The sequence below is a fragment of the Chrysemys picta genome, chromosome 3 (assembly GCF_011386835.1).
Source record: "Chrysemys picta bellii isolate R12L10 chromosome 3, ASM1138683v2, whole genome shotgun sequence".
In the NCBI taxonomy this organism is placed as follows: domain Eukaryota; kingdom Metazoa; phylum Chordata; order Testudines; family Emydidae; genus Chrysemys; species Chrysemys picta.
In genome coordinates this window covers 85801899-85820246 of record NC_088793.1, presented here as the reverse complement: position 1 = coordinate 85820246, position 18348 = coordinate 85801899, and the positions used below count along the sequence as shown (strand labels likewise).

Below are 18348 nucleotides of genomic sequence, written 5' to 3'. Positions count from 1 at the left end.
ATCATTCTAAAACATGTGCATAACTTTAGGAATGTGAGTAACCCCACAGAAATCAGTGGGACTGTTTTCACATGCTGAAGTGTTTTGCTGGATTGGGTCCAGAGTAGTCAGCACTTTGGAGGATTGATCCCATGTGAGAAGCAGACCCTAGAAAAATATGCTGAGTCAACAGCACAGGTTCTTTGATTTAATTCCTGCCACTTTCTGTTCCATGTGATAATGATAGGTGGGATAATTCTTATTCTGTTGTTTGTCTTAATACCTTGATAACTGTTCTTTTAATCTTAAAGATCAACAATTTCTATGACACTATAACATAGATCTATAAGTGAGTCAGTACGCTTCATGCTTAAGCAAGACACTCTAATAATGGTGATTCCCATTTTATCTCTAAAATGTTTCCTGTGAGTGAATTCAAAAGTGAATCTTCAAATGAAACATTTGGGGGGTTATTTGCAATAAACTGGTCTGTTGCTTTCCACTATAGCAATATTAGAATATATTAAATGAAAACAATATTTCTGTATTCTTTTTGAAGCTGCACATTTATCTTGGTTTATTAGAATTAAAATATTTTTTCCACTGAATAAGTGACATATATGAAATAATTCAAAGCATTGTATGAACCAAACTTACAAATACTTGGGGACATCATGAACATTTCAGACAAGATTAATTGAGCATCACCAGATAAATATTTTTCATTTTAAAAAACATACACCTGAAAACAAAGCTTTGTTTCTTATCAAAAAGATCATTGAAAATATGTCAGAATGAGAAGAGATTGGATATCACTTTTCAGAGTAGCAGCTGTGTTAGTCTGTATCAGCAAAAACAACGAGGAGTCCTTGTGGCACCTGAGAGACTAACAAATGTATTTGGGCATAAGCTTTTGTGTGCTGTGTATTTATACCTACCTGCTGTATTTTCCACTCATTCATCTGATGAAGTGGGTTATAGCCCATGAAAGCTTATGCCCAAATACATTTGTTAGTCTCTCAGGTGCCACAAGGACTGCTCGTTGTTGTTTTTTGGATATCACTTGAAGTTATGTTTTTTGCAAGGATTCTAAATGCTATTTAGATACTTTTAGTAAGGACATCATCTGATGAAAAGCAACAGAGGGTCCTGTGGCATCTTTAAAACTAACAGACTATTGGAGCATAAGCTTTTGTGGGTGAATGCCTCTTTTAAACCTTTCTTTTTACTCTAGAGCTGCTTTGACTTCCTAACCCATCAAGCCCCCTCCCCAGATAATTGATTTCTGAATGCTAGACATTCTCCTTCCACTTCTAGTTTTCTTTCTTTATTGCAAATGATTTTAAAGGTGGTGATGGCAATTTAGGAGTAGCAACAACTCAGTCAAATTTCTTTCTTTAAAAGTTCCAGAGTGGATTGAGATCTCGGAAAGTCCGTATTTATGGCTGGCTTGTTTCTGTCCATATTTTGAGGATTTTTGTGCTGCCTTTGATGTTATTGACCATGGATCCTTCAGGATGTCTTGGAGTTCTAGGCAAGCCTTCCCATTACAGGATTTTCTTAATTTTAGTCTTACCTTTTTGGAAAATTAAATGTAGCTCTTGTGATTCTTTTCTGCACAGCCTGTAGCCATTTGTTTTAGTGACCCCTCCACGCCAGGCTTTATTTTGACCCCTGTGCTGTTAATGATTTGTATGTTCCCATTAAATCAGCTGTTAAACAGTATAATCTGATTATCCATTTTTATACTTGTATCTGGCTAGCTGTAGCTCTCTCTCTCTTTCTCAGTTCTAGCTGACTGTTTGTCTTATATCCAGAATGGAATGTCTGCAATTTGTCCAAATCTGGAGTCAAAACAGAAATTCTCTTTTGTGTGACTAAAGTAAGCATAGCCTAGTTAAAGGCCTTCTTTTAGTTTTATGGCATTAATCTTACTCCATTAGATATAATTCAAAATTAGAAGGAAAAATATTTTGCTTTTGGGCTCACTTATCTTCTGAATTTAAATCTGTGGGGAACAATCATTTATATTATTTAATCACAGCCATCCTTCATCACAGCCATCCTGCAGAAAAGGACCTGGAGGTTACAGTGGACGAGAAGCTGGATATGAGTCGACAGTGTGCCCTTGTTGCCAAGAAGGCTAATGGCATTTTAGGCTGCATAAGTAGGGGCATTGCCAGCAGATCGAGGGACATGATCATTCCCCTCTATTCTGCATTGGTGAGACCTCATCTGGAGTACTGTGTCCAGTTTTGGGCCCCACACTTCACGAAGGATGTGGACAAATTGGAAAGAGTCCAGCGGAGGGCAACAAAAATGATTAGAAGGCTGGAGCACGACTTATGAGGAGAGGCTGAGGGAACTGGGATTGTTTAGTCTGCAGAAGAGAAGAATGAGGGGGGATTTGATAGCGGCTTTCAACTACCTGAAAGGGGTTTCCAAAGAGGATGGATCTAGACTGTTCTCAGTGGTACCAGATGACAGAACAAGGAGTAATGGTCTCAAGTTGCAGTGGGGGAGGTTTAGGTTGGATATTAGGAAAAACTTTTTCACTAGGAGGGTGGTGAAGCACTGGAATTTGTTACCTAGGGAGGTGGTGGAATCTCCTTCCTTGGAGGTTTTTAAGGTCAGGCTTGACAAAGCCCTGGCTGGGATGATTTAGATGGGGATTGGTCCTGCTTTGAGCACTAGATGACCTTCTGAGGTCCCTTCCAACCCTGATATTCTATGATTTTATGATTTCTAAGAATGCCAACTGTAATTCTTGGTTTGCTTGTTTTTTGTCTAACTTTCTGACCCTTTTCATTTTTTCATTTATTCATCTTTTTAGTGGAATCTAGATTAATGTTTATCGTAGCTGTCAAGTATCAGGGGGTAGCCGTGTTAGTCTGTATCTACAAAAACAACAAGGAGTCTGGTGGCACCTTAAAGACTAACAGATTTATTTGGGCATAAGGTTTCGTGGGTAAAAACCTCACTTCTTCAGATGCATGAAGAAGTGAGGTTTTTACCCATGAAAGCTTATGCCCAAATAAATCTGTTAGTCTTTAAGGTGCCACCAGACTCCTTGTTGTTATCGTAGCTGGTGACAGAGCATTTGTTAATTTTTGTTCTTTGTTGAATGCCTGGATGCTAAATGTTAAGGCAATAGGATCAGAGCTCTGTAAAACAAAATCTAAGACCGGGGTACACAGGCATTTATTTGATTTGAAGGCCAGATTTGATCATTTATACAGGATCTTGAAATATTTTACATGAAAAGGGCTACATATGTTTTATACGATACATACTACCAGGACTTAACTGTTTATTAGCAAGGAAACTGGAAGGCATGAACAGATTAAGTCACTATTTTATTATGAATCTGCAAAATACTGTACAAGTATTTTGAAATTCTTAAAGTAGCTGATGTTTCTTCATTGAGATCTGCTCCATACAAAGTATTAAGATTAATAAATAACAAAAATTTTTCCTGTTTCTGCAAAACCTTGTTTCACAACTCTGGCAATTTAAAGAGTGAATTCAGGGAATTAAATATTAAGGTCTTGCACACATGCACTCACTGGCATCTCTGTGTAAATGTCTTTGTTTTTAGTAGATGGAGCACCAGAATAGGAATCGAGACGTGTTCTAGAATGATATTATTACTGGAACTTATCAACAAGTCTCTCCCCAGTCAGATGTTGGGGTATCTTTTAAGTCATATCCCCCCACTTCTTCCCTACTCTTATTCCATCTCCTCTGGAACTGAATACATTGCCTCTCTAGCACACCTAATCTCTCCCCACCCCACCCCCCAATGTAGAGAATGAGAGTTTGGAGCTGGCAGTCACTTATATTTGTTATTTAGTTAATAGTGGCATAGAAATAACAAATAAAAATAGATATTTATTAAAAATAAATCATGATAGACAGACATGGGATTAAGAAACAACAAAGATTAAGAGTTAGCAATGGGGTTCAATCACTTCAAAATCATTTTAAAATGGTCTTGGATTGTAACTTCTGTCTTTTTCCCATGCCTGTCAAACACCTAACACCATTTGGATGCTATATTAATAATAATGATTTAATTATCATACTGTTGGCCCTTAAAGAGGAATGATGTTCAGTTTCTTTCACCCAGCATTTTGATTTGAATGAGCCTCTTCGAGTTGAAAAGCTCCCTGCATCATTGTCCTAACAGGCTGTTTTAATTTAATTCTTTTCCATTTTTTTTTCTCCAGCACTCCAGTTCACGCCTGAGTTACCAAAGCAACATTCAGGGATCTTCTCAGTCCCAGAGTACAATGGGCTATTCCACATCATCTCAACAGAGCTCTCAGTATCATCAGTCTCATCAGTCTCATAGGTACTGAGACCTAATAGACTGCGCTTAGAAAGGAATAGACTAAAAGTCAAAAGACTCCAGCAATATGAAGTTCCTAACAATGAGAAGAACCAAAAATGCAAACTGTGATACAGATTTAAAATTCACAATTATAAAAGGAAAACTTTATTTACTGAAGATTTTTTTTTCAATGACTCTGTTCCTTCTTTATTGCCATAAAGGAGATTCTTGTGAAGTGCCCCCCGCCCTCCCGCGCGCTTCCCTCGCATGTGTTCCATTGTGGTAACTCTAATGAAACCGTCTGATCTGAACCCAGCACTTAACTTCTTTAACCTATGGAATTTTTGAAGGATTCCTGGTGCACCTTTCTCATGCTGTAGTGATCGCCATAAATCTATCTTTTCAAATCTCTTTAATGGGATTTTAAAGTTTTAAAATCTTGAACTCCCAGGCTTTCAAGCTTGTATATAGTTAGTTTTATACTAGGCAAACCAGTTTAGCTATACAGGTATAATGCACCTTTTAAAAGCACTATGTTTTTTTCACAGGATATTACTGTTTTCCTCATGGATGTCAAGAACAGCAAATTTTACTGTTCCAGAGTATTTTACTATTCTGTTTGTATTAGTCTAGTTTTCAGGCGATGTCTTAGGGGAGAAAAAAAAACAAAAAAAACCCAACCCAAGTCTCTGCAGCAGCTAATGTGCTTCATGGTACTGGACTGTACACCAAACAGAAGATTGTGAATGTTTCCTAAATCTTTCATATTGAATCCCATACATATTATGACCATGTTCTGAGTAGTGCTGAATTAAGCATTATTTTAAATTAAAGCATGATACTCACATGAAAAGGGGATGCTTTTGGAGCGCCATTGGAACAGAGGAATGGAATGTAACAGAACGTCTTCTCTGGCTGGGCACGCAAAATAGCCAGGAAAATATATTTAGTGCCCTATGATCTCAGTAGAAGAGAGAATGTGGTTGAGGACTTATACTAGTCCTTGCTTAAAAAAACAAAACAAAACAAAAAACCACTTCTTTAATGTGTGTGGGAGCTCTATATAATCTCCCTTTGTCAGTTTCCCTGAATCAATTATCTAAATATAAGACAACAAAAATGTAAAGGATTATAAAATAAAAAACAAATAATTGTCCATTTTTATATAAGATCATCAAATTTAAGATAACTTATTGTATGTTTTGAAGAGCATGTTGAAAATTGTCTTCGTTTTTCATGTTTAATACGCAAATTCTTTATTCTTCACATTGCTGTGATTAATCCAGATTGGTTGCACTGAAATGTTTCTTTTTCCTAAGAGCAAACACATTGTGATTGTGCCTAAGGACCATAAGTGGATGGGTTACTAGCAGTCTATCCCAGGTAAATAGTTAGAGCTCACAAGCATAATCGGAGGATCATTATCCAACTTTCAGAGCCACAGGTATTCAGAGACACATAATGTATAATTTGGAGCAGCTCCATTTTCCTTCTGTGTTTAGAAATAAGGCTGATGAATTTGATTGCACTAAAACTGGAAAGACATTCATGTACTTTAGAATGTTCCTCGCTGTATGAGCAGCACCAGTCTTTTTTAATTGATTGCTGGAGAAGAAGTCAAGAAAGGAGCAAATTATGTTTAAGCAACGCATATTACGGACATTTACACTACACAGTGTGATATCATGTTTAGTTGTGTTCTATCCTGAATCCATGCAAGACATTAGACATAACCACTATACATTCCACACTAAAATTGTGATAGAAACTAGGCAGGTGGTAGATCCTTTGTCTGAGGAGAATGTTTTTTCGTCCCAATTAGAGTAATAAGTATTTCCATTGAGAGTGAGCTCCCAGTCACCTTTAATGCTTTTTTTCCCTCTCACAAAAATGTTTTGCTTTTATAACCAGTTGGAAACCTGGTTTGGCCACACCAGCTGCCACAAGACTTTGCTCTGTTTGCCGATGACACCAGGCTTCTCTGGAAAGTGACTGAAGAAAGAATGGGCAAGAAGTGATAAAAATGAAATGAAGCAATTTGAAGGAAAATATAAATTATTATTAGGACAAAACCATCTCCTATTGGATACTTTCCATCTTTATTCTTTGTGATACTACATGTCCTGTGCTTCTGCGTAGCTTAGTTGGCAGGAACTGATTTTAATTGTTAGTACATTTTTTTACCTGCTTGCAATGTATCTGGGCTCGAAAGATGCAAGTCCCCACCTCTTAATGATGTCAGTGGGAGTCCCATGTCTATCTGAAGGAGAATTTTGCCCCTGCCCTACAACAACATTATTGGATATTCTTGTGACTGGCTTCCAATTTTCTGGATACCAGGCTCTGGACATGCTGGTCGTTGTCTCCTGTTTTCTTCATATCCCTCTGTCCTCTCAAAACACCTTTGGCTATTGTAACATAAATGTCTAACATTTGTCCCCCTCCCACCTGCTTTTATTCATCATCCAATTATTGATGGTGGCAGGGGGACAAAAATCTGCTTGTAGTTAAGCTGGACTCTTATAGTGCCAACAAAGCTGAATCATAGTGTAGGTTCATCGATGTGTGGAGTGCAAAGATACACAGCATTATAATGTGCTTTAATTCAATGAGCTTCCATCCCGTAGAATGATTGCTAGCACCATTGTCTAAACTGAATAGATAATTCGGTATTTGCTAGATCTAAATTGCTTGCTGTGCTTTAGCCCCTTGCAGCTTCTGTGCACGTGCAAAGCTGAGCTAACTCCTCCATTGCCTTCAAAATAAAAGTAGAAGGGGGAATAAATAAAAGCAGTGGTTACTGCTTAAAAATGTTTACTGTGCACGTTTGCTCGCTTTCTCTCTCTTTGTCAGTTGGAGTTTGAATATTTGACCTTTTCTGGTGAGCTGTGTGTGAATTTCAGGGTGGATGGGAGCCAAGGTGAGAGAGACTTGTTCAGAGATAATTTCATGAGGAAAAATGCTCTTTGTATTCAGAGGTTAATCATGTAATATGTTATGGGAACCCAGGATCATGTATATTTTTCTACCTGTGCAGTTTTGGTAATTGACACTTATTATTATTCACAGTTTTGACCGTACCCATAACCTCTGTGTGCCCTCAAAAAGGTATTTCACACTGGCAACTAGAAATGGAAAGTGACATCAACTTGATTGTTTTCTCATTCCTGTTCCCTTGGTGAAGCAGTGGACAGTCAAATACCATCCTGCAATGTTTCTCATCCGGTTTTTGGAGAAGACAGGAGAGTGAGGAATGGGATTAGCAGCATAGTCTACATTGGTGAAGTTTATGTAGCACAAACTGCACAATGAAGGAAGAATATTGTGAAAGCTGCGAGTCCTGCACTGTATCTGTGACACTGTATCTTTTGGGGGGAGGGGGAGGGAAGAGCATTCTGAGGGGAGGGTTGGGGGTAGCTTGAAGTATTCAAATATGTCTAATATTTTATATAAACATATTAAAGCTTAGTTCCCCTTTGTAATCTTCAGTAATGGTACTTAAACACCATTAAGCAAAGAATTGTTTTAGGATTAAATAAATGTATTGTACATAAGGCCATATGTAATCTTCTAAAAGTGTCGCCACACAGGAGTGATATGTATTACTATATGAAAAAAATCCTTAATGCACTGTTATCTCCTAAATATTTAGTAGTAAATTAATACTATTTAATTTTTTTAAAAATCTGTCTTGTGTAGACACTAAAAAGTATTACACAAAATGTGGACTGAAGATGTCCTTTTTAACAGCAATTTAAAGAACTTTTTATATATGTAATGTAGTATACTTTTCAAATTGTTCTAGTTTGTATTCTCCCAAGTTTACTATTGGTGGAAGTGTGTCTATTTCTCTTCAGTTATTTTTTTTTTATAATTTCATGCACGTATCCTTCATTTTTGTAGTTTTTATTATAGATTACTGCATATGCTCTTCATGCTGTCACAAAGCTTTGCTGCTTTAGCTGTATGGTGGCCACATACAGCAATAACCATGCTGATAGGTTTGCAAAAACACAAAACAAAATATTTGTTTTTCATTCTAGAGCTAAGAGTTTACTGCTTTTAAGTTCTCCTCATGTCACTCTTGAAATGACTGTTAAAACTGAACTATGAGTTCATTGCATTTATTTTATATTCCTAGTTGTCATGAAATTGAATTGACTTTGCTTCAGTGTGAATTTTTTTAATACAAATAATATACATTTGTAATAATAATAATAATAACAATAATAAAAGGTTCAAATCAAAGAAGTGTGCTGGAAAGTTGTGAACATCAGACATTGAGTTACAAAAGAAGCAATGTATCCTGCAGAGTTGCAACCTGTAATTGTATTCAGATGTTTATGATATCATAAACCACACAAAACCGAGCTTGTAAAACCTCCAGTTTGGAATTATAGCCTTTTAAAATACCCAAGAGGGTATTCGTATTTTGTATGTACGGAAATAGAATGAAGCTTTATGGAAAAACAAAACAGGTGGAATGCTTTGTGTACTCTCTCTAAAGTGATTTAGCATGCAGCTTGGATACCACTTATAAAAATATAAAACTACCAACCTGGTGATCTTACATATTTGTCTTCTGAAAAAGCTGTGCATTCGGAGACTAAGCCCTCCCCCCCCCCCCCGCTTACCTCTTCCTCCTCCCCCCCACATCCCATTTCTAGGCTATCTTTGAATATAATTCTCCCAAGTGTCTAGGGTGACTGCATGTTAGATTGGAGAACATGAGCTGGGGAACTCAGCTCTGTTTTTCAGGTTGATTTTCTGTGCTTTGTTGGCCTGCATATTATAACTCCACGAGTCAGTTTTTCAGAGATGGTTGTTATACTGCGTTTACCATAAACTGCACCCATTTTCTCCATCCCAGCTGTGTGAGAGAGAATGGCTGCCACTCACTTGCTTCTCGACTGACACCAAAAAAGAGGCTTGAATTTCGGCTGTAACTTTAGGACAAGGTAAGAACACGCTGTACCCTTGTCACTACTGCTGGTTTCTAGCAAATAAGGAATTCTGACTGATTCCTCCTCCCTGATGCGTCCAAGGATTAGGTTTAACATGATGCATGCCTGCTATCAAAGAGGTTTCTTTTACTTTGTGTCTGCACTAGTGACTTGCATTTCCAGTGTGTAGTACCTTTCACCTAGAAGGATCCCAAAACATTTTCCAGATGATATTTACAAATTATAGGAATCTCTTCATCAAGCATTCCGAGGGGCTGCAACATGTGTGGTTATGTTTATTCCTCTTGACGAGAGCAGGGCTGGTTAGCTGGTGGAAGTAGACATAGTTATATAAAGGATTCTCTGCCTACATTACTCCACTTACTATGTTTTTTTCCTCTTCTGCTTGTACTTGGTGGAGTGCAGCAGCAGCCTTTCGAAAACCCTGGCACATTGGAATGTACAGCATTGTCTCAGAGATCATTCATCATTCCCAGCAGTGTGCTTAAGTTGGATGCCAGCCTTTGAGGTCTGGCATCCTGTGTCAAAGAGCTAAGTTTATGACTAATGATCTAAAGAAGAATCAGCCCTGCAGCATCCAGCCATTTATGGGTAAGGGCTGCAAAGACCGTGTTTAAAGCTGAGACAAGCTTATGCTAAGAGTTAGCACCAACGCAGGGGAGAGGCAACAAAAAGTGTCTTAAAGAGAGAATATTTGTTGCTGATTGCGAGATACACGTTCTGAACATTCTGAACAGAAAATCAGTGAAACTTTAAGGGCAATAAATTGTTACTTCAGGTGGTTTTACAAATATTGATGGAGGGAGTGTGGAAGGCAGTGTTGTCTGGAGGAATGAGCACAGACTTAGGAGTCAGGGTCCTGCATTCACACTTTGGCTCTATTACTGATTCCGTGTGGCCTTAAAGTCACTTCTCCTTTCTGTCTGTTTCCTCATTTATAAAATGGGGATAATACTTAGGTATCTCACTCACAGTAGTGGTTTGAGGATTAGTTAGTTTTTGTATAGTACTTTGAAAATGTACAGCACTACAGAAATGCTAGGTATGATAAACTTAGAAGTTTAGCATTGTTCCAGAGGCCAACAAAGGATAACGTTGACCTGAAATACTATTTAACAGACATTGGTTTTTCATGCAAGTGAACTTCATGCCCTTCTTTTCCAACACAGAGCAATGTATGGTCAGCAAATGTGATTTGGTTTTGCATTTTTTTAATATTCAGGAAAAAAAAATTATTGTTGCATCAAGACACTGCAGGGATTGATTTTTTTCATTAATGAATTAAATATTTATTAGTGCAACCATTATAGTGATTGAAACAACTAATGTTGTTGTGAAGGATGTGAGTAATGGGACTTTAGATACAATCAGCCTGTAAAATACTGTGGTATTCCCAGAATTCTTATGCAACAATAATATCCACAGTAAATGTTTTTAAAAGTCATAATCCCTCATTCTGGCAACATTTAAAATCTGACGGTTATTGCCAGCATACATAATATTTTTCTTTTAGGTAATTGTATGAAAACACTATCACAGGATCAGTGTCTCTAGCTTTGAAAATAAACGTCCTGGCATGCATGTGCAGTATTTGTGAGAAAGCATTATCTGTGAGACTGAGTTCTTTGGAGTCCCTTAAATAGGATGAAGAATTTGGAAGAAAGTGTAAATTGCATACTTTTATTATGTGCCTTCAACATGTGGCTAAAAATGTTGTCTTCTCTTGTCTGTGAATGAAATAAGTCAGCAAAGCATTCCCTGGGCTATGTTGCCTTTAGATGCCATTCCATATCAATGCATTTTAGATGCCAATAAAACAAAATGAGTCAAATTGATGCCTGAAATCAATTGTTAAACAAGGGATCTATTTGCCCCAGTAACGTCACTGCTAAATTGGAGTCATGTTCTGTGGATGTAAATCTAAACTAGCAGTGAAAGTTACTAACACAAATTAGCTAAGGTCTCTTTTCTCATTTTTAAATGTGATTTTTGAATCAATGGCTTAAAAAAACCCCTCAGATTTCTTCTGTTGGAAGACACAGAACCTATGATATGAAATGTAGTCATAATGATATGTTCTATACTGTCTCCATCCCACAAGAAACTGAGAATACAAGCAGCGTAGGTAATATATACATGCAGGGGCCAGGACAATGGGGCCCCAATCTTGATTGAGGCACTCTGTGTGATACGGTAATGGAAATAACCAATGTCATCAGACTTTTCCAACCTAAGTTTAAAAAAAAACCAACCCAAAATCTAGGTCACTTTGCATAAAGCAACAGTTCAACACTGAGAGGATGCAAACAATGCTGTAAAGTAGCCTCATTAATTAACCTGAAAATTACTTCGGCGGGGGAACTTTCAAACTGACAGAACCATTACAAATGTAAACCTTTAGAAGGAAAAGAATGTGGAAAAGTCAGGAAGGACACATGAGATGTCTAAAATTAGTGTTTAGTTGATGACTATTTCTATGCAATCTGTGGTAACCCCTTTATGCTAGGCAGGTAGAAGTCAAAAGACTTTTGCTTTTAGACTCCAGGATTCCTCCAGCAGGCAAAGCCCAGTGTAACATTTCACTGTGGTTTGCTCATTCAAAATATCTAAGGATATCTCCTAAATCTCCCTGTGTAGTATAGCTGATGGGTTCTTACCAATACAGTTTACCACATTTCTGCTGAAGAGACACCTACAAAAAAATTGTAATCAAGTTTCCTAGTTATTCTGCTTATTCATACATCCAAATGTGTGTGTGTTAAGACATGGTCTGTTAGCCAAAAATGTGATTGAATAGGATACCCTGAACAGCCAAAATAACTAAGTATAGCAACTCTCAACATTCATATTTCAGCAAGGTTTCAGATATACACAGTGTTTCCCAGCTTAGGATGCTCAAGGCCAGACATTCTCAAATGAGTAACAGGAGAACTTCTTTCATCTATATACATGACCAGCTTCCATTTCTACAGTTACAAGAGGGTAAATCCATTATCTAAGCTAGGACTACTGTGCTGTGAGGCAAAACCACTCAGCATCCCACAACGCTGGGTGATCAGTATTACATATAAATCACAGGCTCCCAAGCTTCCATTTTATAATGGATGTTCACAAGCTGTTTTGGAAATGAAGCTGCAAACTACGTAACAGTTCTTTCAACAGAGACTAGATGGCTCAAGGGGTGGCATACTCAGACATTCACCTCTGAATTGCCACCTTAATGTCACCCTATGCCAGCAGCAACTGCAAATTGTTACCATCTGATGGCTTTTTGATGGCCTGTAAGAACTGAGTGTGATGGGCAAAGTGAAGTCGAGTTCCTAATGGGCAGTTGTCCACATTACAGAAGCCAACTGACACGAACTGGCACCCTTACTGGAAGTCTCAGGAGAGAGGCCAATACTGCAGAGTTATGAAAACTCTCCAGGGATCAAGTATTTGAGCTGGTCGAGGGAGCTTCATTTGACATTGTGTTGTACGTATTGTATATATTTAGATAAAAGACTTCCGTTTTCAGGAGCTAATCTCATACATTTCAAGAGTGCTTAATTCACAGTTCTACAGAATGTATTAATTGAACAAGTTTAAAGTCTAATAAAAATTCCAATCATAGCTAAAGCTCATACAACCTGCTAAGCACATAAAACATCCAGAACACCAGAACATGCACCTCTAGTTACAAATGCAACCTCAGCAAGCGATCGAGTTTTTGGGTGGCAATTCATTTTTAACTGTAAGAAAGTGAGGACTTAAAGCTGAAGCCCTTACAAGCACATCTTCCCACCTGACAGGGCTGTGTGTGCAGAAGTGGGTCTGATGTATTTTCTCCACCACATCGTGTATATAAATGTTTTTGGTGTAGTATTTACATGGAAATATGTTAACCTGTTTTCTTGTCTGTTCCATGGAAAGACTGGTCCGTGATCATGACAGTTCACCAGGTTCAGGTGGAGTTGGAGGGAGGGTTTTGCAACTCAGTTGCTTCTCCCATCTCAGCTGCCATTAACATGACCAGCTTTATCCAAAAATCAGGTGGTAGAATGACAGGCACTAATTTTGAGTGGTCACTGAGTACAGTAAGTGGCTGAATGCTCCATATTGTGGTTGCAGTTCCTGCTTTGATCAATTCTTCTGAAGCGTCTGTGATACTCTGTCAAAAGTATCATTCGTTCCTTCTCTTTAAACCCTGTGCTGCCTGCTGCGTGACCTGGATCGAAACGTACCTGAGTCAGATCTCCAGGGTGTGCCTGACTTGTTCTGGCTAACAGCACCCTCTCAGCTCCATAGGAAAAGACTTACAATGTAAAATGTAAATGCGGGTCCCACTAACATTTTCTTCCTCTTTACTTTAGACAACTCTGAAATGTCTGCCTGAGATGAGACCCATTTTCCAAAGTCCCCGGAATCCTGATGTTCTCAGGAAGTAGCCTAACAATGCTGATATTATGTTTTATGGGGAGTTCTGACTCAAATTTTAGAGCTGGTTTGTCATGCAAACATATGTGCCCCTAAGACATCCAATGACTGGAAAGAACTCATCTATTTTAAGCAATATGTAGTCCTTAATTAACTATTTATCATTCATTAAGACTACATTGGCAGCTGCAAGGAGATAAGAAAATCCCAAGATGATATAGAAGCTGTTTTTTGTGTAGTACCGTAAGTTAAGAACTTCAGTAGGGATAAAGATTCTGATCCTACTTCCATTGAAGTAAATAGCAAAACTCCCATTAACTTCTATGGAAGGAGGATGAGGCCCAAAGTCTATAATGTAAACACAAAATCCTTTGATCAGATTTCACATCAGCCATAAAATGAGAGAAGTTGGTAACAGAAAAGGCTTAGTCCATCTCTCTGCCAATGCAGGGTTATTCCCTACAGGAGGCTTGAGTATTGTGTACACATTTAAAGGGTCTTGGCAATGAGTCTCCACCATTCCCTTAAGAGACTATTCAACTATCTAATAGATCTCACCTGCCAGGAAACTTTCCCTACTGTTCAAGCTACAGGGTCTTTTTCTTTTTTGGATGAAATATGTCCCATCAATGTGCGAGGCTGGCAGAAACCATGATGCCTTGCTTGCAACATGCAAAAGAAAATAAGTTAATGTATCACTAATTTCAAATTGCTGTTGCCCTGATCCATGTTGTGTAACGTGCAGTTTGTGTAAGAGCTCTGTCAGCAAGAAGAGAGAGAAGCGGTCTCGGCACTTCTGCTTTACTGTTATCTGACAGGTCAGGCTAGTCACGTTGCTGGAAAGAAGATGACAGGGATGGTACAGCAGACAAGGAGTCTGATGAATTTTTCTTGCAATGATACAAGAACATCCTGCACTGGGCTCAAAGATGCCAGGCATGGGGGGAACTGCTGCAATCTATTTGCAAAGCAGTGTCCCTGACACCACAATGGATGCCATTTTAAATTATCTTAGCTTCCCTCTGAACAATTGATCGTCTGCAGTGGGTCTAATAACAATATTGGTCTAGTCCCAACTCCCAGCCTAAGGACATGCAACAACTAATTCTGAAAGTGAAAGAAAGGAAATATAACCCCAGACAGGGCCGATGCAAGGGAGTTTCGCGCCCTAGGCGAAACTTTCACCTTGCGCCCCCCCCCCCGCAGCCCTGCATCGGCTCCCCGCCCCCCCGCCCTGAGGCGTCCCCCCCCCCCCCCCCGCGGCAGCTCCTCCCCGCCCTGAGGCACACCCCTCCCAAAACAGCACCCCCCCTGGGGAGCCGTGCGGCAGCTCCCCACCCCAGCTCACCTCTGCTTCGCCTCCTCCCCGAGCATGCCGCCCCCGCTCTAATTCTCCTCCCAGGCTTGTGGCACCAAACAGCTGATTGGCGCCGCAAGCCTGGGAGGCGGGAGAAGTGGAGCGGCGACCCTGCGCTCAGGGAGGGGGCTTAGGAACGCTGTAAAAAAAAATTGGGTGCACCGCTTTTGAGCGCCCCCAAATTTTGGCGCCCTAGGCAACTACCTAGTTTGCCTAAATGGTAGCACCGGCCCTGACCCCAGCTATTCTTCCAGCTAGCAACTTATTTAAGTGGAAGAGGGAGGCAATTGTGATCGGTTGGCCAACACCCTTTGGCATATGAACATTTTTATGGGTGTGGGCACAGAAAAAGAGTGAGTTTATTAGCTTTCTGGCACGTTTACCAGCTTCAGTGCTCGTTACTCAGCTAGGGCCTATTCTCTCCCCTCAGGATATCTGACTACATCCCACTGAAGCCCATTTGGAGTTTTGTGTCCTGCAGAGGGAGGATAAGGCCCCTGGAGTTGTTCTTTTGTATTTAATTTATATGATGTTGATTTGTATCTGGCTATTTTTTAAGCATGTATGATTCATTTTTGCATGGGCAGGTGGGAGTGGCTCCATTATTTTCTTTTGAATCACTTCACATTTTTCTGTCACTGGAACATGCTTTAACAACTGTGTGTGGGGAGCCTGGTGGGAACAGGCTGGGTGGCTCTGTCTCAGCTTGTGCTGCTGCTCCAGGGGCACAAGAAATTCTGTTAGGGAGCTCCTCCTGATTTTTTTGAACTGGGTTCTTCAATTATGGCAGCTGGACCATTTCTAGTCTCTCCATGGGACTTGTTTCCTTGGAGAGAGAGTGAACTTCATCCTTTCTGTTCAGGGGATGAGACTTCTGCAGTGGCTGCCCCTGTTGTAGGTCAGAGATGGGGTCCCATACACCTTTCAGGGATATGCTGTCTAAACACTGCTACGCTTGCTTCCAGACACACTCTTTTTATATCAGAATCCAGAGATCCTCCTCTCATCACTAGCACTAGCTGGGACATTTTAGAACAATAAGCCTGTGTAGACAGGCTCCATACTGTCTGCCGAAGATTATTTGGGCATCTGTCGTTGCTTCCTACAGGCTTGGCAAGTTTGGCTTTCACAGACTGCAGAACCAAAGTACAATGTGGGGTTTTGCCCAAATCAAAACCACGCCTCTCTAGCGAGCACATCACACACTTTACAGTGCCCACCAGTGTGTTAGTTGCTTCACAAGTGACAGAAATGTCATCCCTGCCTGAAACAGCTTACAGTCTAATTACACATTTTACAGTTCTGAGTTGTAATAGACAAAATAAGTCCTACAAAAACTAATGACGCCATAAAGGGCCAGATCCTCTGTGGATGTAAACTGGCATAATTCCATGGACTTCAAAATCTGTGCTCCCTATATGCAAAAATGGAAAGACATTTCCTAAGAGCAAAAACTCCCCTCACCCCCTTGCAGGCGAATACCTGAAAAAAATAGTAGGCTTGCACTTAAAAATTAGGCTAAGTACATGGCTTCACAAGGGATGTGCTGCTAATGCACTATTTGTACTCCCAACTGACTGGCTGCCAGCATTGTAATGATTTGCAGTAACACTGTATTCGGGGAGGTCTTGTACTTAGGGTGGGACTAAGGCCTGGTCTACAGATTATGCACTGGCATAACTATTTCAGTTAGGGCTCTGGTTTTTTATTAATATGTTTACACCACTATGTGTGGGCACAGTCAAACCAGTATAAAAGTTCTTTTAGCATTATAGCTTATTCCCCTTTCTGTATGGGAATAGCTATACTGGTATAAAACACCCTTATATTGATATGACTGTATCCATGCTAGGGAGGATTGTACTGCTTCAACTATACCGGGATAGGCAAAGCAGTATAACTAGTGCATGGACAATCCTAAGAATTAGCACTAATGGATACGGTTCTCAGTGGTTCATCTATTCACTGAGACACTCTGGACATGTCACTTAACTCATCTGTTCCTCAGGTTATCCATTTGTAGGAGAAGTATAATAATAGCTTCCAAGAGTGTTGAGTTTGATTAAGTAGCTGCTCAGTATGGAAGAACTTTGAGACCGTCCATGGAAAGGTGCTATAGAAGTGCAAAAGTATTATTGCTGCTAATATTTGTGCACTTTGGATTTAGTGAATGGACTGACCATGGTTAGTTTTTATTTCTTTTGCCTTCTGGTAACCAGATTCACTAATCCGCTTACAGGAAACTTAGCTTAACAAGAAATATGCCTACAGGAAATCTACCAGCCACTGCAGGTGTTCCTTGGTGGACTTGAAAAAGCTTCGGTTAAGGAATCTGGACCCAGGTGTCGCAGTATGTTGGGAAGCAGGGACAGAACGTCCATGGATAGATGTTCTCCCTTTTTGCCGTCTGGGAGAGGAACTGCTGATTTGTTTTTTCTCCACAGAGCTCAGGTACCAGAGATGATGGCAGTTCTTTTCCAGTGCATAAATAATGTATTGGCCGTATACATCTCCTGCTGGCAGCTGGCTGCAGCATGTCATGCTGAGGAATGCGAGAAGCAACAAACGAGCACTCCCTTGGCAGCCAGCAATGAAGAGGCAGTTCAGCTGCCCATAAAATGCCATCGGGTAAGTATGTCCCTCCGGTTACCAACAACAAATCTCACACAGAACGCCAGACATTGGAAAGGGAAGCAGTTGATGTTACTTTTCAGGATCATTTGTACCTTTGTCACTAGGCTGGTTTCCCTTGAGAGCAGTGAACGTTAATTATGTTGTTTTCTTAACAGACAACAGACGTTGAATTTCAAGTCTCTCAAGAAGAGTTTGGCCAAATACTGTCACTCTGGCATAAAGCCATGAGCAGCCTGAAACCTTGCTCAGTTAGATTTAATAGATTTTTTCAGAGCCCCCGGTAGCAGAATTCCCCCATGATTTCAATAAGAGTTGAAGGCATGGAGCTGCTGCAGAATCGGACCCTAAGGTGTTCCCAATGTTTTCTTCACACTCCATTGCTGGAAATACCTTCCTGAGGCTTGAACAAAGAATGCCTTTCTCCAGTAACACTCAATGCCCATATAGCACGCTCTTCCACCCTAGTCTCTTCCCCTGCACCAGCTTGGTAACAAAACTTGAAGGCAGAATTTTATAGCTGTGTTTTGGGCAGGTATTTCAAATGTGGGTGCCTAATGTGAGGCACCTAATTCCATATGTAGGCTCCTAAATAAAAGGCTCCTGATTTGAAGAGGTGCTATGCACCTGCTGCTCCAGAACGTGGCTCGGAATTCCCAAACCAAGAT

General features: G+C 39.9%; 1 protein-coding gene across 12 annotated transcripts in view; it reads left to right on the top strand.

The window, feature by feature from the left end:
• Positions 1 to 8886, top strand: part of CDK19 (cyclin dependent kinase 19) — a 227426-nt gene extending 218540 nt beyond the window's left edge. For 11 of the 12 annotated variants that reach the window (XM_065590247.1, XM_065590242.1, XM_065590243.1 and 8 more), the window contains one exon: positions 4209 to 5534. In XM_065590247.1, coding sequence (XP_065446319.1) covers positions 4209 to 4340 — 132 coding nt within the window. In that variant the 3' untranslated portion in view covers positions 4341 to 5534. Of the gene's footprint in view, positions 1 to 4208; positions 5535 to 7381 lie in introns of those variants that run through there. The other variant, XM_042857691.2, reaches the window with a different exon arrangement.
• Positions 8887 to 18348: the final 9462 nt, after the last annotated feature.